A 25,184-nucleotide genomic window follows, 5' to 3' on the forward strand; every position below is an offset into this window, starting at 1 on the left:
TTCTCCCCTGTGAAGTTAGACAGGGAGGTCTGACGAAGCTGCCAGCAAGCCATTTTACGTGACCTCATCTAGATTTAATAATTATAAATATTTTGCCATATTTCCCCATCTAAGTTTTTCCACCAAACCATTTTAAAGTAAATAACAAACACCATGCTATTTTGCCCATAAATGCTTCAGTATGAATCTCTAAAAAACAAGGACTTTTTTTTCTGTAAAACCACAGTTCCATTACAAAACTTCTTAAGATCACCTAATATCCAGTCCATATTAAAGTGTTCTTTTTAAAAATATTAATCTATGTCATGCCTCTTCTTAAAGCCTTTTTAATGGCTCCCAACTGTCCTCAGCAGTGGTTTCCACATTTTTAAAATTACACACACCGCATGTGTCAGCGGATTAATATATTTTGAGTGGAATATAAAGTTTTTTTGGGTTTCAGGTCATTGCAGGAGAGGGAACAGCATGGTTGCTGCTCTGAGAGGGGAGATAAAAACAGTTCAAGAGAAAGGCATATTGAAACTCCCTAAAATAAAGAGTGAAGGCATAGATAGAGTAGAATTTTGATTTGATTTGAGTTTCCACATACATGGCCTCAAGACAGTAGATGGCAGCTGCTGTATGTCTTTTGAGGCTGGACTCTGCACATTATGCCTGGAAATCAGTGAGAGTCCCTGTGGATGGATCAGTGGTCCAGGGAACGAACCACTGTGAGGAAGCACTGCCGAGTCTGCCAGCAGTTGGGCATATCAGCAATTCTTTCCAGCAACAGTGGGCAACTGAAGGAACAGCAGGAATAATAATTGTGAAGGTGGTGGCCAACACAGTAAGCACCAGATTCCCTGGCATCACCTCTAAGTGGAATTTTGTTGGAACTCATTAAGTAGGTGACCAAGGTAGAGGAAAGGAAACTCTCATAATGATTATAGCTGAATTTTTCTCTAGCCAGGGAATGCAGGCTTGTTAATGTTGTTAGTGGTGGTCAAGTTGACTCCAACTCACAGTGACCTCATATATAACAGAATGAAACATTGCCTGGTCCTGCGTCATCTTCATGATCATCGATGTTTGCATCTGTTGTTTCAGCCACTGTGCCAATCCATCTTGCTGAGGGCTTTCCTTGCCTTCACTGATCCTCCACTTTATCAAATATGATGTCCTTTTCTAGTGATTGGTCTTTCTTGATGACGTGTCTAAAGTAAACTAGCTGAAGGCTTGGCATCTGCACTTCTAAGGAGCATTCTGGTTTTATTTCTTCTAAGACTGATGTGCTCGTTCCTCTGGCAGTCCATAATATATTCAGTATTCTTTGCCAATACCACAATTCAAAAGCATCAATTTTTCTTCTGTCTTCCTTTTTCATGTTCAGCTTTCACATGCATAAAAGGCATAATTGGCTTCAAAACCCAAAACCAAACTCCTTGTTGTCAAGTCAATCCCGACTCACAGAAAATTTAACTTGCAGAAATAAGAAAGTGAGACCTGTGTCTAACATTATGGACCAAAATTCCTACTCACCAAAGTCTTTTCTGTAGCTCTTATGAGTGAAGGATGTGTAATACCACAGACTTTCATTTGTGCCTAGGGTAAAGGGTTAGTTATCATGAAACTATAAAATGGTAATTACTAAAAATTACCAACATTTTAGTAATAATAAGTTAGAATACACTAATGCTTCTGATACACCACCCTACTGAGAAGTCTGGCAGGCATTCTGCACTGCAGAGGCCTGTTGGATCATAGGAGCAAGCCCCCACATCCAGAATTCCTACATTCCAGGAAGGACCCTTAGGTAGCAATGCATTATCAACCTGATGCCCAGGTAGCTTTGGTTTTCTTTAGTGTTACTCTTGCTTTTTAATTATAAATCATTGTTTGTGGACGTCTTTTTGGTTACTATTACAGAGCATCCCCAAAAAACAAACCTGCTGCCGTCGAGTCGATTCCGACTCATATCGACCCTATAGGACAGAGTAGAACTGCCCCATAGAGCTTCCAAGGAGCACCTGGAGGATTCGAACTGCCGACCTCTTGGTTAGCAGCCGCAGTGCTTAACCACTACGCCACCAGCGTTTCCATTACAGAGCATAGGGAAGCATATTTATAGCACTTGACTTACAGATTTTTCATTAATTAGACGTAAAGACAAAAGTTTGTTCATATATAAATGATCCCTAACGATACTGCTAAAGTGGTTGTAGACCCGAAACCCCGCCCCAGCCGACCCCAATATGCTTATACAATTACACGCCATTGGTACTGTGTTGTCTGGAAATGTGTTCTGTATAAATCATTTGCCACTATCACCAAAGTAAATGTAAAAAATATTGGGCTTTTTAAGCTTATAGGACCTTGTTTTATACTATAAAATCATGTGTAAAACTTCCAGTACAATTTATGTTGAACCATAACGATTCTTTTCCATCAGAAAGTGGGAATGGGTGGGGTGAATTGGCTGCTGTTCCTAAAACGGCTACAGAAGAAAAAAAATTAGAACCACTGCTCTCCACTCAAGCCACTTGAATTCCCCAAGCAGATCATGCCTGCACACTGCGAGAGGCAGTCTTGAACAGCAGTTAAGAGGATGGACTCTGGGGCCAACTTGCACGGGTGTTGCTTCCACTTCTTTCATCTATTATCTGTGAGACATTGAACAGGCTCCCTAAATTGACCTCATTAAGCTTCAGTATCCTCATCTCTAAAACGGAGATGACCACAGAGCCTGTCTCAGAGGTTGTCATGAGGATTCAGTGAGTTTACACACTAAAATTATCTGACATATACTTGGTCCTGTAGAAATGTTTATTATTGTTGTTCTTCTATTCCCTCAGCCTCTCCTTTCATCTGAGAAAAGGCAGGTGAAATGCCACCCTGGAAAGCCTTCCTCCGCCCTCCAGAAGCCTCTTACCCGATCAGGGGCTCCCTGCTGATCTGTCTCCTATAGCAAAGACATACAGTGCTGCATCCTTTACACCGTTCTAGAATTATTTCTTTTTGCATCTGTTCCCCCTCTAGACATCCAGCTCCCCCAAGGCTGGAATTATATTTTACTCATCTTGGCATTTCATCGTAGCACCTAGCCTAGTCCTAGAAAATGAATGACTGAATTGAGAAATTCTTGATTTCACTCTACTTATTGGAGGGGTTGTCACAGTTTCAGGGTACTTACTGCGCAAAAATGTATGGCATTAACCTGATTCAAGCCATAGAAGGGAAAAAAAAAAAAAAACCTCTTTAGGATAACTGGAGACAGATTATCCTAGTAGCCCCTGTGTTGGGGTGTGGCCCTTCTGGACAGGCAGCCACAGATAGTTCCGGCCTCCTTGGCCCTGGCAGGAATACTCTGCAGCCAGGGCTTCCTGAGAAGCGTTCTCTGCTCTTCTTCACACAGTGCCTCATGCAGCCAAGTGAAGGGTCTCCCCGACTCATTTCTGGCTAATTAAGCCCCAGCCATTGGTCAGTACCTCTGTCTCTTCTATTGACAAGGCAGTGACTTTACCCAAAATGTCCCCAACAGGAAGAGAGGGTCTAACAGAAAAAGATAGTGGGTGTGGTCTCAAGGAAGTCTGTTTCACAAAGGTGTTTTGACATTGGAAAAAAAATTACAAGACATTTTACACTTCGCCCAAAAGGTAATGTTGTCAGGGGGGACTATCAATTCAAATACACTGACCTCCAAAGGCTTCCTCAACCCACTCCAGATCCCTTGGTGTCCTTGCTGAGGATTGACCTTGCTGGGCCCTTGGGTACAACCACACTCACGCGCACCACGCATGCCCATCAAAAGCACTGGTTCCCCTGCTACTGTCCTGACCCTTATAGGCTGCCTGAGTGTTTCAGAATTTGGTGACAAGCAGAGCTCAGTAGAAATGAAAACTGAAAACCAAGTTTTCTTTTTTGTCCTCATTCTCCAAAAAAAAAAAAAAGTATCAGAGCTTACAGGTGCTAAGAACTGTCAAAACTTCACATTTGTTAAATGGATGCAACTGTGAGGAGTCAGGACAAGGACACAGAGCAGACAGCTGGCGGCTGCCCAAACAGGGGCTCTGAAAGCAGGACAGAGAGAGTTCCTAAAATAAGTCTGCTTCTTGCTCTATGGGCTTATCCAGCCTTAGGAAGCAAAACCAGAATGGAGCTTTCAAACTTCATTGTGAATAACAATCAGCAGAAGAACTTGCTAAAATACAGATTCCAGAGCCCCACCCAGGGAGATTCTGATTCTGTAACTCTGGGGTTGTTGTTGTGTGCTGTCAAGCCGATTCCAACTCATAGCAACCCTGTAGGACAGAGTAGAACTGCCCTGTAGGGTTTCCTAGGCTGTAATCTTTACAGGAACAGATAGTCATGTCTTTTCTTCCATGGTGCAGCTGGTGGGTTCCAATCATTGACCTTTTGGTTAACTACCAAGTACTTAACCATTTTGTCACCAGGGCTCCTTGAGTTTGGGATAGCGGCTGAGAATCTGAATTTTAACGAGCTCCCAAGTGATACCATTGTTGATACTGCTGTTCCGAGGGCCACAATTTGAGTGGCACAACATTAAACCAGTGACTACCCAAATGCCTAAAGAGTCCATGAGCTTTCCCACAGGCTGTTCAAACTCCACAGAATTCCCCACCTTCTTGCAAACCTGTCTCTCCTCCTGGGCTCCCACCTCAGGGACGGTGACGTCCCCATCCATTCATTTCATGCCAGGTGCTAGGCTAGGCTGTGAAGGCACAGCTCTAGGAGACAGGCAAGTCCCTACTTCCACAGAGCCTTCATTCCAATAAGTAAGAGAATAGGATAAATTCAGACTATGACAAATGCACAGCAGGAGATGAACAGAATGATGTGAAAGAGAAGGCCTGAGGAAGGCCACTTGAGGTGGAATAGGTCTCTCTGAGGACTTGACATTTGAGCTGAGGTCTCAGGGAGGAGGGGACCTAACTGCACTGAGATCTAGGGAGGAACATTCCAGGCAGATGGACTGACAAATTCGACAGCGTGGAGAGGGACAGAGTTGTATGTGTTTGAAGATCAGAAAGAAAGCCTGTGTGGCTGGACCATAACAGGAGAACGAGGGTAAGAATAAGCTGAAGATGCAGGAAGGCAGGGACCAGATTAGGCAGAATGCTGCAGCTTTATTAAGGGGTTTGGAGTTTGTTCTAAGCAGAGTAGGAAGGAGAACAGATTGCAGGGGGCAGGATTACAAAACACAAGTGATAGGAGTCTACTGCAAGGCTCAAGTGACAGAGGACATGAAACGAAAAACATACAAGGTATTTTAGAGGTAGAGTCAACGTGGCTTGCCAATAGATTAGATGTGGGTGTGAGAAAAAGGGTGGAATTAAAGGTGCCATACAGCTATTTGGTTTCAGCAAAATCGTGGATGATGGTACCATTCATTGGAGATGAGGAAGACTACAGGAAGAACAGGTACTAGAAGAGAAAAGAAATCAAAACTTCCATTTTGGGTATGTTAAATATGAGAGGCATATAAACGGAAAAAGGAGCCCTGGTGGTGAAACAGTTAAGCACTCGGCTGCTAACCAGAAGGTTGGTGGTTCTAACCCACCAGCAGTGTTGCTGGAGAAAGATCTGACGATCTACTTGCTTAAAGATTACAGCCTAGGAAACCCTATGGGGCAGCTCTACTCTGTCACTTGGGGTCCCTGTGAGTTGAAATCGACTCGACGGCACCTAACAACAACATAAATAGAAAGGACCTCTATCTAAGTGGAAATATCAGGGAAGTAGTTGAATACAGGGGTCTGGGATTCAGGAAGCATCATGACTAGAGACATCAATTTGAGCATTGTTAAGAATTGACTTTTATCCCCCCAAAATATGTGTTGAAATCCTAACTCCTGTAATGTCTTATTATTTTACTTGTGATTCTAAATCTTTTATTCACCTGGAATCTGGATGAAGGTGACACTGGCTGGGTCAATGGATGATGGCTGGAATCTGGCTAAATTCTATTTTCTAATAGAAAATGAACTAAACTTGAGATAGGGCAATAGTTTTCTCTGTTCCCTGTCATTCATTCCCTCTGTCCCAATCCTTTCCCCTACTAATTCTTCCCTTCCTCCCTATCATTCTCAATAAAATCTTGGTTTGGTCTTGAGATTTTATTGCACGCTTCCGTCCATAAACAGAGAAGCAGACCTAAGACTTTGGACAGGAGAATCCAACTTTTAGCTTCTACCCAAGCTCTTTTTACAGGGCCAGGGGAGATGTGATGGGGGAAAAAAACTGAGACATAAAGTTTCCTTACATTGTGTACCTTGTCGATCTGTTCAATATTTTAAAATTTGAACTTGGCCTTTCACACATATTCATAATGAAGTAAAGTCTAAAATTAGTGCTAAAGGTTTAAAATACTAAAAAAAAAAAAATAGTAAAAGTAACTGTAATATTTTTGCAACAAGGCTCCTGACACCTTTGGGATATTCAGCAAATGACCTTGGTGGTTTGATAATAAATATTTCGCAGGGTCACAAGTCAGTCTCTGATGTCTTTATTCAGTCCTCCAGAAAGAAAAGGCTGTGGTCTTTAAAATAAAATGACAGGTTTCATAGCTTGCATAGCTTGGATTGGAAGAAAATTCTACTCAGGGTTCCCTGCTCATGAATAAATAGTTCAAAGGCAGCTTATTTATTGAAGACGTGGTATTAGCAATTTGATTCTGACAGTGCTGACTTTGTCATACAAACACTTATAAATGTGGCAGCCCCAAAGAATTTCACTCCACACTATATGCTGAGTGCCAACTCTATGCTGGTACTTTAAACAGATCAAAAAAATAGACAAATCTCCGGCAATTTAACCAAGGGGGGAAAGGGAATATAAAATTCAGTGTCTTCTCCTATAATACAATAGCTGATTTATTTTTAAAAAAAACTCACGTTATCACAAGTCCCATTATAAAAACAATAAATATAAATAATGGTTTCCATGGAGTAAAAAGCTAAGACAATTTTTCAAAAGAAGAATAATGACGGCTCTTGTCTTACGGAATATTATATTAAAAAGCTATAGGGATTAAATGAGAATGACATTGGCACAGGGATGGACAGATTAAACAATATAAAGGATATACAAACGGTGGACTCAATGTAAGTGAGAAATCAGTATGTGATAAAGAAGTCATTTAAATCAGTGAAGAAAAGGATGAATTAATCAATAAATCATGTTGAGACAAGTGGCTCACCATCAGTAAAAAATAAAGTTATATTTCTATCATATTTTATAGGAAAATAAATTCTAGATGGATTAAAACCCTTGAAGTATAAGAATAATCAGTGTTTGAGATGGAGGTATTCTTTCCAAAGATGACATCAAAGCCAGAAATAATTAAGCAAAAGAGTGCTAGATGTGATTTCATAAAAATCATAAATATTTGTATGAGAATTTAAAGGAGTATATATTAGAAAATAAAAAAAGACAAAGGTTAATGTAATTTGGGATTAATCTTAATATAATTTCATTTTTATCCACAGACTGACACAGTCTGTGGATAAGGGTTACATAACTTAATCTAAAGAAATATGTTGGGGAAAAGAGTATAGAAGGATATACCCCAAAAGGATTACATCTGGGTGGTGGATATATAGTTGGTATGTTTTTTCTTTCTATTTTCTGGTACTTTTAAATTTAGTTTTTGCAGTGAGCATACATTCCTTCCTTACATAATACACAGCTATCAAAATTGCCTACAGCTCCCATCTGTAAGTATTTCTTAGAAATTCTCACATCACAAATGTTAGATCCAAACATAGCTGAGGTTCTTGTAAAAAGAAATCTGAGATTAATTTGGTCAGAACCTGAAAGTATCCTGAGGTTTCATAATCACTTGGGTGAAGTAGCTAATATGTTAACATTTCATACTTTGGTCCTGCACTGCATTATAGAATTTGCTCAGAGTCCATATATAACATAATGATACTTCATTTTCTAAAGTTAGTCACTGTATACTCCTAAATACTTCAGTAAGCAAGTATATTAAACACACATACAAATACTTGGATTCTATTTATTTGTTTTGACACAGGACCAGTGACTCTGTCTCAATTATATCTCATTGAATGAATGTAAGTATCCATAGACTATCTGATAATGAGAATGATACCTTAATAATATGAAATTTATTTCAAACGCATTTTCATTTAACTTTGCATTGAGAATGGTTTTTTCTTAGAGAACATCTGGTATTTTGTGAATTAGTGAAATAAATATTTAATTACTGATGTATTTCCTAATATTTTCTACTTTAAGGAACTACCAATAATCACTCTAGTGTATCTTTGCACAGTTTAAATTTTCTGGAGTCCATGAAAATATACTTACAAAAGACAGAATGATAGTACTCAGTATCTGTTATAGATTGAATTGTGTCCCCCCAAAAGTGTGTTGTAATCCTAACTTCTATACCTGTGGTTATAATCTCAGCTGGGAATGGGCTGTCTTTGTTGTATTAAGAAGGTAGGATTAGTATAGGGTGTATCTGAGTCAATCTCTTTAGAGATATAAAAGAGATTAAACAAGCAAGCAGAGAAAAGAAGAATGGGGCATCAGGATTAGAGGAAGACTCATTAACAACCGGTAATAAGCAGATAAGACAGTCTTGCTTGCTGGAAACGAAGAAGACTTGAAATGCGTACTGATGAAGGTAAAAGACGATAGCCTTCATTATGGATTACACCTCAACATAAAGAAAACAAAAAGCCTCACAGCTGGACCAATAAGCAACATCCTGATAAACAGAGAAAATATTGAAGTTGTCAAGGATTTCATTTTACTTGGATCCACAATCAACAACCACGGAAGCAGCAGTCAAGAAATCAATGTATTGCATTGGGCAAATCTGCTGCAAAAGACCTCTTCAAGTGTTAAAAAGCAAAGACGTGACTTTGAGGACGAAGGTGCGCCTGACCCCACCCATGGTATTCTCAATGGTCTCATACGTATGCGAAACCTGGATGATAAATAAGGAAGACCGAAGAAGAATTGATGCCTTTGTGTGATGGTGCTGAATACTGAATGTACCGGGGACCACCAGAAGATCGAACATACCTGTCTTGGAAGAAGTACAGCCAGAGTGTTCCTTAGAAGCAAAGATGGCAAGACTTCATTTCACATAGTCTGGACATGTTATCAAAAGGGACAAGTCCCTGTAGAAGGACATCATGCCTGGTGAAGTAGAGGGTCAGCAAAAAATAGGAAGACCCTCAGTGAGATGGATTGACACAGTGGCTTTAACAATGAGCTCAAAGATAGTAACAATTGTGAGGATAGTGCAGGACTGCACAGTGTTTCATTCCGTTGTACACAGGGTTGCTGTGAGTCAGAACATACTGGACAGCACCTAACAACAACAAACCGTGAGAAAATAAATTTCTGTTTGTTAAAACCACCCATTGGTGGTATTTCTGTTATAGCAGCACTAGGTAACTCTGAGAGCAACTCTATAGACAAATTATTCAAAAGAGAACATTTCGTTTGAAGAGAAGTGTCGCAGAGAGAGCATGGTCTGTGGAGGCAGACAGCCCTGGGTTGCAGTCTCGGGTCCCCCACTTATAGTGTCTATGTTATGGGAAAATTACTTGGCCTCATAAATATGTTTCCTCACCTATAAAATGGGAATAGTAATATCTACCTTGCAGATATTATTTAGGGGATGTATTTAAAGTGCCAGGCATATTATTAAACCTTTTGCCATCAAGTCAACTCTGACTCATGATGACCCTATGTGTGTCATAGTAGAACTGTGCTCCTTACAGTTTTCAAGGGCTGATTTTTCACAAGTAGATTTCTAGGCTTTTCTTCCAGGGTGCCTCTGGGTGGACTCAAGCCTCCAGCCTTTCAGTTAGCAGCTGAGCATGTTAGCCATGTGCCTCACCCTGGAATTCCAGGCACATATTAGGCACACACACACACACACAAAAATGGTGACTATCATCCAGGGCTGAGGCCACTGAGCTCGAAACTGAATGACCACAGGGAAGATAAGTCTACTACTCAAGTTTAGGCAATAGTCCATTAATTTAAAGTGGAACATATCTCTCTCTTGTGCCTGAAATGATCATATCCTTCAATCACACACCCCCTTTTTTATATCAAAATTATTTGCAGGAAGATGGACTCAGGACAAAGAGAGGCAGAGTCATGAGGGAAGTTTCACCCAGGGCACAGTGAGGCCTGCTGACTCTCCCCACCTTGTTAGACACCACCTCACCAACGCACAGAAACTTGGCACCTCTCAGAAATGGCGTCTTTCTCCAGGGTAGTACCAGATAAACACTGCCGCCTTTGACATCTTTCAGCTCTTATGTTTTGTTGTTCAGGGTTAAAAATCTACCCTCATTCTGTCTACCCAGGCTTCCCCAGAGAAAGAAAAATACAATCCACCGGTCTCCACTTATTAAATTAGATTCACTGTCCAGACCTTGCTCCCCATGGATATAGCAATATTACCTTGGTGAGAGCCCTGGGTGTCGCCTTGAAGAGCCAGTCTTATCAACCATGTGAGGATTTTACCAGAATAACCATAAAAAAAAGAATCTCACTGTTTGCCCATGCAATGCTAGCAGTCACTTTTAGTGTTGTTTCTGTTGACTGCACGGATGGATGGATGGGTGCAGAGATGAAGATGAATACATGGGGTATGAACAGAATGTTGTAACACTGTGTTGGATATCAGCAATGAATTGTTCTGTATCTTTGGTATCTTATTTGGCACCCAGAATGATTTGAAGTGGGACAATAGAAACTTGGTCTTCTGGCATATGTAAATTGCCTTACTTTTGATCCAAGGAATGCAAAAGAAAAGAATCATATTGAGCCTAAAGAGGAGAACGGCTGGTGAGTCAAAGCAGCCTCCCTTATACTTTCAGTCTTCTTATTAAAAAGTTCACCTTTAACCAAGAATTCACTGAGGTTTTTAGCACATTTTGGTCTCTTAGAAGGAGCAAATTGACTGTACTCAGAGACAGAGACCCAGCTCTGTTCAGATTGACCTTGAGCAATTCACCCAGTTCTAGTAAGTGTTTTTAAGCCCCCTCTCTGTAAGAAGAGGATATTAATTGTAGCCCTCAATCCCCCTCAGGAATGTTATAAGGAAAGAGCAACAGCATATGAGATTTACAGCAAGTGCCTACAAAGACAGGTCCATAAATGGATTACATGATGAAGAGAGAGAAACAGGCATTTTTCTCAACATTGTATTGTCTTTCTTTCTTTTAACCAGATTTTCCTGATGGTTAATAGTAAATGGATAAATATGCTAGGCATATATAGGTCATGCTGCTATTTGAAATCAGTAACTAGCTTGATGATCCTAATTTTAGGACTTCATTTAGCACATCCCTGTCTTCTAGAGAAGAATAGAAAATGCAACCATAAAGGTTCACCTTGCTTAAAAGAAAAATCCAAATAATCCATACCTAGCATTACCCTTGGAGTCAGCACCCCACCCCAAACCGTCCACCGTGCAATGCAATGGTGCACATGCAACGTTGCCGCAACTTGAGGTGAGCAACACAAGGTTTTCCTAAAAACGCCCAGGAGCAGTCAAAGGGAAGCAGAAACTCCCAGCTGGCTGGGAATGTGGTCACCTTATTCTCTGAGCATGCAGAAAGCAACATTCGGCAACCAGTGGAGTCCTCATGACAGTGACAGAGCTTTCTCCTGGGCTGTAATCAATTACGATGCTTAAGTGCATTATGTTTTAAAGAAATAAATAAACAGTGCTCTCTCTCTGTCTTTTACACGGTGCAGTGGAGACCCAACCAAGCCAAATCATTTAAATGCTGCCTATAACCAACTGCTTTTTCTAACAGAACACTTTCAAAATTGTTAAAGAAGAAACAAAATAAATGTGTAAGCAGAAATACACAGTGTTCTTCTGTCATCAGATTACACTGTTTTTATCTCCCTTTCCTCCAGAGCAAGCAAGAAAATATTTCTATTTTTAACAATAATAAAGAGCATCATGTTAAACATACCTTCTAGAACCTCTGAACAAACATACACACAGCACCTATGCACTGGAATACACCCCGGCATACTACCTCACCCACCATGTGCAGTATTCTCATCCAGTTTCTGTATAGACCACCGCATTTCACATGCCCACACCGCTCCCCACCCATCCACATGCACACTGTGGTTTCATCAGGCTCGCAGAAATCAGAATGCTGTAACAATGCTCTGAATTTGAGAAATTCACAAGAAAAGCCAAGAGATGGTTTCCAGATTGAACGAAAAGGGCTCATTCTGTCAGCAGGAGCGCCTTCACGGCAGGTCAGGCTCTGCCCAGCTCTCCGGAGTGTGATCTGCATGTCTAATAATGGAACAGGTTCGTGGCATCAGCCGCTTACCTTGGAATGCTGCAGAAGAAGTATCTGCTCGTCAAGCTGTTGTCGCTTGGCTTCTATTTCAGTCTGCCTCTTTCTTTTTTCCTTGAAAATAAAGAGAGAGAGGCTGTAAGAGTGGGTGGGTGTTGGCTCCAGGAATGTTCAAGCAGGGAGCAGCACACATCTGTATAGACACTTCCAGAGATGCTGGGCGCACCGTACACAGTGTCACCTTCCCCTCCGTCTCGGGGTACACTGCAAGCAGCAGCATTCTCATAACATGTCTGCTGTGGGCTCGGTGAGTGGGAGAAATTCTCCTCACTCAGTCAAGCTGCCACAATTTAGTCCAGAAGAAAAGGCGGGTTTTACACACACACACACAGACACACACACACACAGACACACACGCAGAGCCATGTTCTGTGCATTATTAATTCGGAGACAAAGAATAAAAATGTCTCGATCGAAAGGATAGAGGTTGCTGAAAACTGAAAATATGATAGAATACAACGTGGGAAATTCTAGGGTTTGATTTCTTTCCGCACCTCAAAATCACACACATGCAATAATCTAACGTAATCTCAAATTTTGTAGGACCAACCATCCAACTGGACATAGTAAACAACAATGTCAAAATGGACAGGTGATCATTGCTTAAACTAGCCTTGGGGGTACCATTTCATATGGCTGGGGCTTGCTGAGGAGACAGTAAATATGAAGTCAAGTCTGGAGTTGGTCTTCCTGGGTCCTTCTCCCAAGTTCCACCATCTGCTACCTGTGTGACCTTTGGTAAGTCCTTTTATCTCCCTGTGTCTCAGTTGTCTGTTTCAAAAAGTAGAGATAATAGTAGTACCTAAACCATGTGGTCAGAGCATGGATTAAATGAGATGATACATGAAAAGGGCCTAGAACAATGCCTGGCACACAGTAAGCACTCAATAAATGCTATTTACTATTATTCTTATTGCTACATGTTTACTTCTAGATAATGCTTACAAGTTGATGTTGAAGAGATATATTTCATTTGTATTCACACCATAACCTTTCCACCAAAGTGCACACTTCATGCTTTCTTCACCATAATTTTCAAATGTAGACAATAACCATCATATGAATTTGATTAATGTAAAAATAGAAACGGCTGCCCTTATGATACCTAGACTGTTCATGTTTTGTTTCCAAAGCACACGGGAGTGGTTTTCTGAGACATTTACTGCCTGGATTATTTTCCTTTAGTCGCATATGCAAGGCAGAAACTTGTTAGACGAGACATGATGGTATTTTACAGTAAAACAGCCAAATCCCAGAGAGAATTCTCGAACAATAACGTAGAAGCCTGGATGCTGTGCTCTGTGTTAACGGAAGCTTTTATTTTGTGTAGTTGCTGTTTCTGGACAGAAGTCAAAAAATCAAAAAACACATAGCATTGGGCAAATCGGCTGCAAAAGACCTCTTTAAAATGTTGAAAAGCAAAGATATCACCTTAAGGACTAAGGTGCACCTGACCCAAGTCATGGTGTTTTCAATCACCTCATATACATGTGAAACCTGGACAATGAATAAAGAAGACCGAAGAAGAACTGACTCCTTTGAGTTGTGGTATTGGCGAAGGATATTGAGTATACCATGGACTGCCAAAAGAACGAACTAGTCTGTCTTGGAAGAACTACAACCAGAATTCTCCTTGGAAGCAAGGATGGTGAGACTGCATCTCACATACTTTAGACATGTTATCAGGAGGGATCAGTCCCTGGAGAAGGACATCATGCTTGGTAAAGTACAGGGTCAGGGGAAAAGAGGAAGATCCTCAATGAGATGGATTAATTCAGTGGTTGCAATAATGGGCTCAAACATAGCAACAATTGTGAGGCATCAGTCCCTGGAGGGGACATCATGGTTGGTAAAGTAGAGCGTCAGCGAAAAAGAGGAAGATCCTCAATGAGATGGATTGACACAGTGGCTTCAACAATGGGCTCAAACATAGCAACAATTGTGAGGACGGCATAGGACCAAGCAGTGCTTCGTTCTGTTGTGCACAAGGTCACTATGTGTCGGCACCAACCCAGTTGCACCTAACAACAGCAACATGTTTCTGGGGATGTGACAGTGCCACTGATATTCAGGTTAATATAATAATAATTTGTGTTATAGCGAAGTTTTTCTGTGCAATGCACAAACTTTTAAGAAATGGTATTTTATAATCTCAAGCTACTAAAACATAATATCCAGGTCAGGAATATAATCTCCCTGCCAAACCAGGCCCCATGAATATTTTAGGAATTTACCATTTACCAAAGAACTCTAATCAATGTTACTTAATCCTATAGTATGTCAAAGGAGATGGAAAAAAAAAAGGCCCGGTGGGAGAGCTCACCTATCCAGCATCTCAAAGTTGCCACATGATGAAGAAGGGAGGGGGAAAAGGAGCATTTTTGCTTGGGGGGGCATTGAGTTTATATCAATGGTGATGGAGTATTTTGGAAAAGAATAGTGATAATGGTGGCAAAATATGAAAAATGTAATCAGTGCCTTTGAATTGAAAATGTGGAAGTTGTTGTATTGGCAGGTGTTTTGGTGTGTATATTTTCACCACAAGGAAAAAAAAAAAGAGTGAAAGGGGGAAAAAAACACTACACTTACCTTAACAACAACAACTAAAATATTAGCTGGGACTAGATCATGGAGGGCCTTGGAAGGCAGGCCAAGAAGTATAGATTATATTCCGCGAACAATGAAATGTCATTGTAGGGTTCTAAATAAAAGAATGGTATGGTGAAATGGCACTGGTATACAGGATTAATGGGTTAATAGGCACTGGATTATAGGGTGGGTTTACACTTTCCCTGTAAAGGGCTAGATAGTAAACATTTTAGGTTTTGTGAGACAGATATTCTTTATAGTACAAAATCAGTCTTGTTAGGTGCCATCAAGTTGGTTTGGACTCACAGAGACCCTGTGTACAACAGAACCAAACACTGTCTGGTCCTGAACTATCCTTATAATCATTGTTATGTTTGAGACCACTGTTGCAGCCACTGTGTCAATCCATCTCATTGAAGGTCTTCCTCTTTTTCGCTGACCCTCTCTACCTTACCAAGAATGATGTTCTTCTCCAGGGACTGGTTCCTCCTAATATGTGAGAAAATGCATGAAATGAAGTCTTGCCATCTTCGCTTCCAAGCAGCACTCTGGCTGTACTTCTTCCAAGAAAAGACTTGTTCATTCTTCTGCCAGTCCATGGTATATTCAATATTCTTCACCAACACCATAATTCAAAGGCGTCAATTTTTCTTCAGTCTTACTTATTCATTGTCCTGCTTTTGCATACATGTGAGGCCTGGGTCAGGCACATCTTACTCCTCAAAGTGACATTTTTGCTTTTAACACTTTAAAGGGGTCTTTTGGAGCAGATTTGCCTAATGCAACACATTGTTTGATTTCTCGACTGCTGTTTCCAGAGGTGTTGATTGTGGATCCAAGTAAAATGAAATCCTTGACACCTTCAATCTTTTCACTGTTTATCATGATGTCACTTGTTGGTCTAGTTATGAGGATTTTTGTTTTCTTTACGCTGAGGTGTAATCCATACTGAAGGCTGTCTTTGATCTTCATCAGTAAGTGTTTTAAGTCCTCTTTACTTCCAGCAAGCAGGGTTGTGACATCTGCTGTATTGCAGGCTGTTAATAAGTCTTCCACCAAACCTGATGTCACATTCTTCTTCATATAGTCCAGGTTCTCAGATTATTTGCTCAGCATATGGATTACATAAATACGGTGAAAGGATATAACCCTGATACACACATTTCCTGACTTCAAACCACATAGTATCCCCTTGTTCTGTTCAAAGGGCTGCCTCTTGGTCTATGTACAGGTTCCACATGAGCACAATTAAGTGTTCTAGAATTCCCAATATTCACAATCCATAATTTGTTATGATCCATACAGTCAAAAGCCTTTGTATAGTCAATAAAACACAGGTAAACACCTTTCTGGTACTCTCTGCTTTTAGCCAAGATTCATCTGACATCAACAATGATATCCCTCATTCCACGTCCTCTTCTGAAACCAGCTTGAATTTCTGGCAGTTCCTTGTTGATGCACTCCTGCAACCATTTTTGGATTATCTTCAACAAGATTTTACTTGAGTGTGATATTAATGATATTGTTTGATAATTTCCACATTGGTAAAGCAACCTTAGACAATGCATAAATTAAAAAGAATGGCTGTGTTCTAATAAAACTTTATTTACAAACACAATTGGTAGGCTATATTTGGCTTCCAGGTCATAACCTATTGATGTCTGGATTAAAAGATCATGAAGTACCTTCGGAGGATGCTACATTCACCCTGGGCTTACAGTTGTAAGTAATAAACAATTATAAGAACCAGAACTTATGAGGCTCAAGGCAAGGCTGGTATCTTGGCTTCGAACCACCCAGACCAGAGGAGTGCTGGTGTAGGAATCAGCAATAGTGGGAAAGCAGTGAGGAGGAACCCATTTGTGCTGTATTCATATTTTCCCTGAAGACACTCCTTATTGGGTTAAAGCTCAAAACAATTGTTCACATGGACAGTCAGGCAGAGACATTAACATGTTTCTGTCTGTGTTCTGATGATGACCCCGGACTTGATCCCATGACAAGGATTCTTTGCACATCTTCAGCTGTTGTAGGGTTCTTTGACTAGTTAAGTCCCCTTATATACACTGATAGGGTCAGGTTCTGAGGTCACTCTTAACTGGACAAGAGACGTGATACACAATAAACCTCTGTACAGAATTAGATATGAATCAAAGGTATAGCAAATTTCAGTAGGACAGTATTAAGGAGCTCACTTTGGCTCCTGATACTTGCCTAGACCACTGAGGTCTGAGCTGTGCCCCTGACCTGATTAGTCTGCTGGTGCCCAGACGTTCTCCTTCTCTTAACCAAAGCAAAACCAATAACTCTTGGGCCCTCTTCTAGTCTAAAAAGCATAGATCATTTGCTTCATTCTCATCAACTCCATAACTTATATGCTGATCACTTGCAAACTTATACCTTCATCCTGGACCCCTCCTTTGAGCTACAAACCTCCTGAACAACTGCCGACTCTTTATATCCAGCCCCTCAAACTCAGCACGTGAAATCATCACCTTGGCCATCCTTCCCTGCCCCTCACACCTGTTCCTTTTCCTATACTCCTCGTCTCAGTAAATGGCACTACTCCAGTCAGAAATCTGAGTTAGCCTAGATGTTTCACTTTCTTGGAAGACAAAGTCCTATTGACTCTCCCTGCTATTTTCCACATTTTTTTCTTTCCTGCCAGAGCCTTTAGTACAGCCTCAAAACTTCCTCTTTTATCTCCCCACCTGCACATGTAAATCATTCTGTATTAGTACATTTCATACTCTATAGCACTTAATTGTTTATACATTATCTCCATCTGGATTACTGTAGTAGTATCCTCACAGGTCTGGCTGCCTCTGAGCCGTGGCAATTCTCCAAGTCACCCTCTACATTGTTGCCAGAGTGATATTCTAAAATGGAAATCTGACCATCTCCTTCCCTTGTTTAAAACTCCAGAGTGTCTCCCCATTACTACAGTACAAATAACAAGCTCCTTAGCACAGCAAATGAGGCCCTTATCTACTTCACAGCTTCACCTTTAGCCATGAACCCCCTAACCATATGCTCCAACCTCAACAAACAACTTACAGTTTCCTGATTGGCCAGGCTGGTTCATGCTTTCCTAGTTTTGCGTTTACAGCCTCCTTTACCAATAATATATATTCCTCACTTCTTCATATGACACACACACACAAAAAACTATTTATCTTCCACAAAGTAGTTTAAACATGAATGAAGCTATAGTGACTGCCTGTCAATTTTTATCTGCTCAGTCTTCCTTCCTTTGAGGAACCCACCTATTCTCACTATTGGCTCTGGTGAGAATGCCAGCCTTGGCTATTCAGACATAACCCTGCTTACCCCTGGCACCAGGACTTGCATGTGACCCAGGCCAAACATACTACCTTACCTGTTTGCAAAGGATGAGTCCAATAGATTAGTCAAAGGAGTGGCTAAGTGACCCAAACAGGACTAATAAGATATTTCTAGGAATAGATAAATGAATATTGGGAGACAAAAGCTCCCTTTCCACTAGGGTTTAGCTGGTACATCTGAGTAGTGATTTTACTAAGCCTATGGAAGAAATGCATCCATGTAGAAGAAAATGGAGTCTCTGGGTGGTATAAACAGTTAATGTGCTCAGCTTCTAACTGAAAGACTGGCGGTTTGAGTCCACCCAGAGGCATCTTGGAAAAAAGGCCTGGTGATCTACTTCCAAAAAATCATCCATTGAAAACTCTATGGCGCACAGTTCTACTTTGGTACACGTGGGGTTACCATGAGTTGGAATCGACTCAATGGCAACTAGATAGAAGAAAAAGAGGTCGACACACAGAGAGAAGCAGAGCTGAAAGACAAAGAAGGATTCTAATAACACTGTTTGAGCTCCTAGATCTAGTCATTTATGAATTCAGAACCATCTCCAGGTTTCCTAAATTATATACACTAATAAATCTCCCCTTTGCTTACACAAGTTTCAATGGTGTTTCTGTCATTTGCAACTCAAAGAGAGAAGCCTTTTCTGCTCCCACCAAATAGAACTCATCACTCCCTCATTTCTCTCTCCCATTCATAGGCTGTTTATTCATAGGCTGTAGATCTTTTTATATTAGTACTTGAGCACTTTAGAGTACTTACTTTTTGTATGGATTGTGTCCTGCAAATTGGTATGTTGAAGTTGTAACCCCTTTACCTATGAATGTGACCACGTTTGGAAACAGAGTTACTCTTCTGCTATCTATTAAGTTAAATGAGGCCACACCAGAGTAGGATGGCTCCTAATCCTAATCCTCCATGACTGGAATTTTATAAAAGAGGATAACACAAAAGAAGAGATGGCTGAAGCACTTCTAGGGACAGAGTAGCAGGGGCAGGGCTCTGGCAACCATGGTTTTGGGGGACATCTAGGTCAACTGGCATAACAGCTTATTAAGAAAATGTTTTGCATCCCACTTTGGTGAGTGGCATCTTGGGTCTTAAAAGTTAGCGAGTGGCCATCTAAGATTCAACACCTGGCCCCAACCCACCTGGAGCAAAGGAGAATGAAGGACACCAAAGACACAAGGAAAATATCAGCCAAGAGACAAAGGGGCCACATAAACCAGAGACTCCATCGGCCTGAGACCAGAAGAACTAGATGATGCCGGGCGACCACCGATGACCACCCTGACAAGAAACACAACAAAGAGTCCCTGAAGGAGGTAAAAAGTGGGGTGCAGAACTCAAATTCACATAAAAAGACCAGACTTAATGGTCTGATAGGCTAGAGGAACCCCCGAAGACATGGCCCCCAGACTCTCTTTTAACCCGGAACTAAAACCATTCCTGAAGCCAGCTCTTCAGACAAAGATTAGACTGGACTAAAAGATTAGACTGGACTATAAGATATAAAATGATACTCGTGAAGTGAGTGCTTCTTAGTTCAAGTAGATACACGAGACTAAACGGGCAACTCCTGTCCAGAGGAACATGAGAAGGCATAAAGGGATAGAAGCTCGTTGAATGGGCATGAGAAAGCCAGGGTGGTAAGGGGGAATGTGCTGTCACATTATAGGGATAGCTTCTAGGGTCATATAGCAACAATGTGTGTATACATTTTTGTATGAGAAACTAACTTGAGCTGTAAACTTTCACCTAGAGCACAACTTAAAAAAGAAGAAGAAGAAGAAGAGATGGTTGTATGCAGACCCCAAAATCGAGGTGCTATGGTATGCCTAAGATGGCTGACTCAGATCTAAATTAAACTCCATTTTGAATTAAACTGCAGCTTGGCTCAAAGTCTCTGCTCCTGTGGTCCTGGAAAGACAATGCAATTTCTTATAAAAGTTTAACTGCTTGTAACACAAAAGGAGCAAGGGTCAAGACTTTCGGCTGTACAAGGAGCCGTTTGTTAAATGATGTTTGCCAAGAATGTTTATGCAACTTGATCCAAGAAGAATGACTTGGTCAACATGGTCCCCGAAGTTAGAAAATAGAATTGATAATGTTAAGAAAGTTTGTAGTTTAATGACCCCTCTGTAACTTTTTGCCATGTTTCCCTTTGTGCCTGTGAGCACGTAACCCTGCAGTTTGGAATATTACTGTACCCTGCCTGAGTGTTATGGTGTGTCCTGATTCATGCATTTTTTCTTCTCCTAACAAAACTCTTTGCCTTCACACCTAGCAGAGTGTAAGACTGGTGCTCACTACGAAATTTCCTGAAGACCATGAAGGGACCTGATGGGTGAACTGACCTCTGCAACCTCCAAGGCACCAGGAATTTGGGCCAATGGTACTGGGTTGGAAAATTTGGGGGCCCTCCATCTCCACAGAGGATTTGGGAATTGCAGCAAGGTAAACATCTCTCAGGTCTGAGCCTCCGCTTTCTTTGCACAGATGCTCCCTGAGTTTTATTGTTGGATTTGTCTTTCTCTTTTCTTTCTGTTTTTATATAAGTGGAACTTTTGTTCCTTTGAGTTTTCAGGTTCCTTTGAGTTTCCAGTGCTTAAGGATGTCAGAACCTTAAAGCTGCTTAGAAACTGTAGGCACAGGCCAGGCCAAAATATTGCCCAAAATTTCTGCAGCACTCTCTATATTGTCCAGTTCTGAGACCCTGAAAACTCTGACCTTTTGTTTAAAGCCTCCAGAACTAACTTTACTCTGCCTTTGGGAATATGGGAAATCCCGAATCTAGGAGCAATACTCAGCCTCCTTCAGGAACTTCCGTTCATTACATGAACAAGCATTTTGATTCTTTAACGTGTTTGGTTTGTTCCTGTCTGCTTGGCATGACCTCACCAAAGGGCAGTTCAAAAGATCAGTGGCACTTTGGGGGAACCTTTGATCTTTCTAAATTAATTTTTATGTGCAGTAAATTAGAACCGAAAAGCTCCCATATTAAGCAGGTACAATGGGATGCTTTTTTAATTTGGTATTTTGAGGTCTCTAAAAGACATCAGAAGAGCAAAATAACCTCTCGCAGGATACTGTTTCCAAATTGACTAAACAGAAAAAAGAATTGCAGAATACAATTTCTGAAGTCACTAAGCAAAATAAGGATTACAAAGTCAGAGCTCTGCTATACTTATACCCTCTGCTGTAATTCCCTCTGCCCCCTACTGGCAGCTGCTGCTCTGTACTCTCCTCTACCTTCTTAACCTTCTGAAAACACTTTGTCTGAACTTCCTTTCTTCCTTAAAGAATCTGTTAAAGAGAGATTCAAGGCCAGAGAGTCCAAAGCCCATTTCTGAAATGCCTTTTCAGATTCAACCTGCAGAATCAGAAATGGGTATCAGAGAAAATCCAAAGGACCCTATTACTTCTTTTAGTTCCTGGACTTGCAAGGAATTACATAGCATTGTTAAAGACATTCCAAATTTACACAAGGATCCTTATAAATTTGCTGAAGAATACAAAGTCCTTATTAATGTTTATCAGCCCATGTTGCCCAATTTATATCAATTAGTCCATACATCAGTTAGCCCTGGGGAAGCCAAATTGTGGTTAGAATATGCTGACTGGAAAAATCTCCAAGATAGTTTCACTTTGGATACAGGGAAAACAGCTGAAATTCTTCTCACAGAAGCTCAAGAAAGGGGCAAAAAGTTACTTGAAGCAATCTCTAAGGCCTTTCCCCCCAGTAACTGATTGGATAAAAATTCATTCTTGCATATAAAATAAAGATGAAAGTGCATATGATTATCATGCCTGATTATTCCATAAGTTTTTGGAACAATTAGGGTTAGGTCCTATAGATGAAGGGACTACAGAGGCCTTTAATGCACTATTTATACCTAGCCTCGAACCTGAAATTTCAGCCTTAGTTAGAAGACATTATTCAAACTGGAAGGCTGCTCCCACTGTACAATTGACTGACTTAGCTCATGAGCTTGCCCAAGGCTTAGAAACAAAGCAGACTGCTAAGGCTAAAAAATTGATGGCCCTTCAATTACAGCAGCTACAAAGGCCCACTCAGAAAAATTTTAAGCTCTTCAGTGGACTAAAACTAGTTTCTGCCACTATTGTAAAAAACCCGGCCATTGAAAAAATGAATGCTTTAAATCGAAGAATAAACAGAAGGTTTCCACTCCAGCCACCCCTCAATGCCCTGATTCAGAATGAATGGGCTCCAGGGACAGTACAGGGACTTTTTCCATGTGGCTCTAGACTCTCTATGTTCATCAATGAAGATCCTTGTCAGTTTTTAACTGATATAGGATCTACCCTACCTGCCATTACCCCACATGTTTACTCCCCTGCCTTGGAGTAAAAAAAAAAAAAAAAGTGATGGTTACTAATACAGAAGAAACACTAGTTCATTCTCAACCTGTGCCAATATCTCTTGATCTCATAAAGGATCTATATCCTTTTCTCCTTAGGCCTAACACTCCTGTTATTTAATAGGAAGAGGTATTTTATCTAAATGGAATTGCTTTTTATAATAAATGAAAAGGGGGAAATATTATTAATCTTGCCTAAGAATCAGAACTTAGGGATTCATAACATTAAAAAAGAAGAGGCTCTTTGCCATATGCAAGCCCTTATTATGCCCCTTCTGAATTCTGGTCATTCAAGCCCCTTTCCCCAGAAGTTACATCTCAGATTTCTGAAATTTTATGAGCCACAATATCCACAGACTTTGGCCAACTTTTGTCTTCCAAACCTGTTAAAATTCAAATGGACACATCTAAGCCCTTGCCTAAGATTTCCCAATAACCACTTTAACAAGAAGCAAAGGAAGGACTAACTCCTGTTATTAAGGATTTTCTTTCTAAAGGGTTAAATGTTCCCTGCACTAGTCCTTGCAACACTCCTGTCCTTCCAGTTAAGAAGCCAAATGATCATGGTTGGAGATTTTTTTCAGAACCTATGTGCAATTAACCACATTGTCATTCCTAGATTCCCAGTTGTCCCTAACCCACACTTGTTACTTTCCAATGTCCCTCCTGATGTGACATATTTCACTGCAATAGAGCTTTGTAGAGTCTTTTTCAGTCTTCCTGTAGACCCTGACAGCCAATATTTGTTTGCCTTTACTTGGGACAACCAACGATTTACCTGGACTGTCATGCCACAAGGATTCATGAAATCTCCCATGTATTTTTCTCAGATTTTACATATGGACTTACAACCTTTTCAATTTTCAAATGAATTTACCTTTTTTACAATATGTGAATGATTTACTGGTATGCTCCACCTCTTGACAGGCTTTTCTTGAGAACAGTGTAAACAATCTTATTAAAACATTTAGCTACTGGAGGACATAAAGTTTCTAGAGAAAAGTTAACAACTAGCTCGGCTCTTCTGTCAAATATTTAGGTCACTTGATTTCTGCAGAACTCATTTCTATTGACCTCAAGAGAAAAGAAGTTATTGCAGTCTTCTCTTTACCTAAAACAAAGAAACAATTAAGAAGATTTTTGGAACTTTGTGACTATTGTCAAGCCTGGATTCCTAACTTCTCTCTCCTGGATCAACCTTTACACAAATATTTGAAAACCTCTGAGCCTGATCCATTTCTGTCTTGCCTGAGAAAATAAAGGGCAATAACTAAACTGAAAGAGGCTTTGACTAACTGTCTGGTTCAGGGTTCCCTATCATTTGGACTTTATTTGTACATGAAGTTTCTGGTAAAGCATTAGATGTCCTTACACAGAAACGCAAGGGAAAAAATAGGCCCGTAGGTTATTACAGCCTGAAGTTGGATCCTGTGGCTAGAGCCTATTCTTTTTGCCTCAGGGCTGTAGCCACTACTGCAAAATTAGTAGAAAACACTGCAAATACAGTTTTGGGAAGCTTTTTAGATGCATATGGATCCCATGCTGTTTCTGCTTTACTTAATTCTGCTTTAACAAAACATTTATCTGCCAGCAGACTCATGTCCTATGATGTCCTTCTTCTGGCAGCCTCAAATATTAGACTACATACCTGCTGCCATCGAGTTGATTCTGACTCAGAAGGTACTTTAAATCCAACCACTCTTCTCCCTGTAACTGATGAAGATGATCACCCTTCCCAGGATTGTTTAGGCCTAACTGAGCAGCTTTTGACTCTCTATAGTGATTCAAAGGAAACTCCTTTGACAAATCCTGATGTGACTTTACTTGTAGATGGATTCTACCTGAAACCAGCTCTTAACTCTTGTTACCAGACAGGTTATGCGATTATATCTTCTACTGAAGTCCTTGAAAGTCAGGTTCTCCCCAAAGCTGTTTCAGCCCAACAAGCTGAACTTATAGCTATCACTAGAGCCCATAAACTCACTAAAGATGAATATCTTTATGAGTTCCAAATATGCCTTGAAGTTGTTCCTGATTTTGGAATATTACAGACACAGGTTTTTTAACCTCTTCTATTAACACTATTAAAAATGGGGCTTTGGCAGCAGATCTTTTAGATGGCCTAATGCTCCCCTCTGAATTTGCTGTAGTTAAAATACAAGCCCACCAACCAAAAGGAATTCTCCAAACTGAATAAACTAGAGGAAATAACCTTGCTGATGCAGCTGCTAAACAGGCTGCTTCCCAAATTATTGTTGCTCCTATTGTGACAAAAATGTTTATAGAAACACCTCCACAAGAACTTATAGATAACTATTCCCATGAAATGACTATTATTTTTGCACCCACCAATGAAAAGCTCTTGAAACATCAGCAGTTGGTTCAATCAGGTGAAATCAAAACATGGGGAAAGTCAGGCTGTTACCAAGATCCTGACACTAAATTACGGTTAGGGCCCAACACTAAAATTGTTCTTCCT

At 40.5% G+C, this 25,184-nt stretch overlaps 1 protein-coding gene across 3 annotated transcripts in view; it reads right to left on the minus strand.

The window, feature by feature from the left end:
• The window catches only part of PALM2AKAP2 (PALM2 and AKAP2 fusion), a 401,677-nt gene that overhangs the window by 273,533 nt on the left and 102,960 nt on the right, over positions 1-25,184 (minus strand). For all 3 annotated transcript variants that reach the window (XM_064291625.1, XM_064291624.1, XM_010587767.3), the window contains exon 2: positions 12,363-12,443. In XM_064291625.1, coding sequence (XP_064147695.1) covers positions 12,363-12,443 — 81 coding nt within the window. The remainder of the gene's footprint in view (positions 1-12,362; positions 12,444-25,184) is intronic.

This window comes from Loxodonta africana, chromosome 9, assembly GCF_030014295.1.
Source record: "Loxodonta africana isolate mLoxAfr1 chromosome 9, mLoxAfr1.hap2, whole genome shotgun sequence".
Classification (NCBI taxonomy): Eukaryota; Metazoa; Chordata; class Mammalia; order Proboscidea; family Elephantidae; genus Loxodonta; species Loxodonta africana.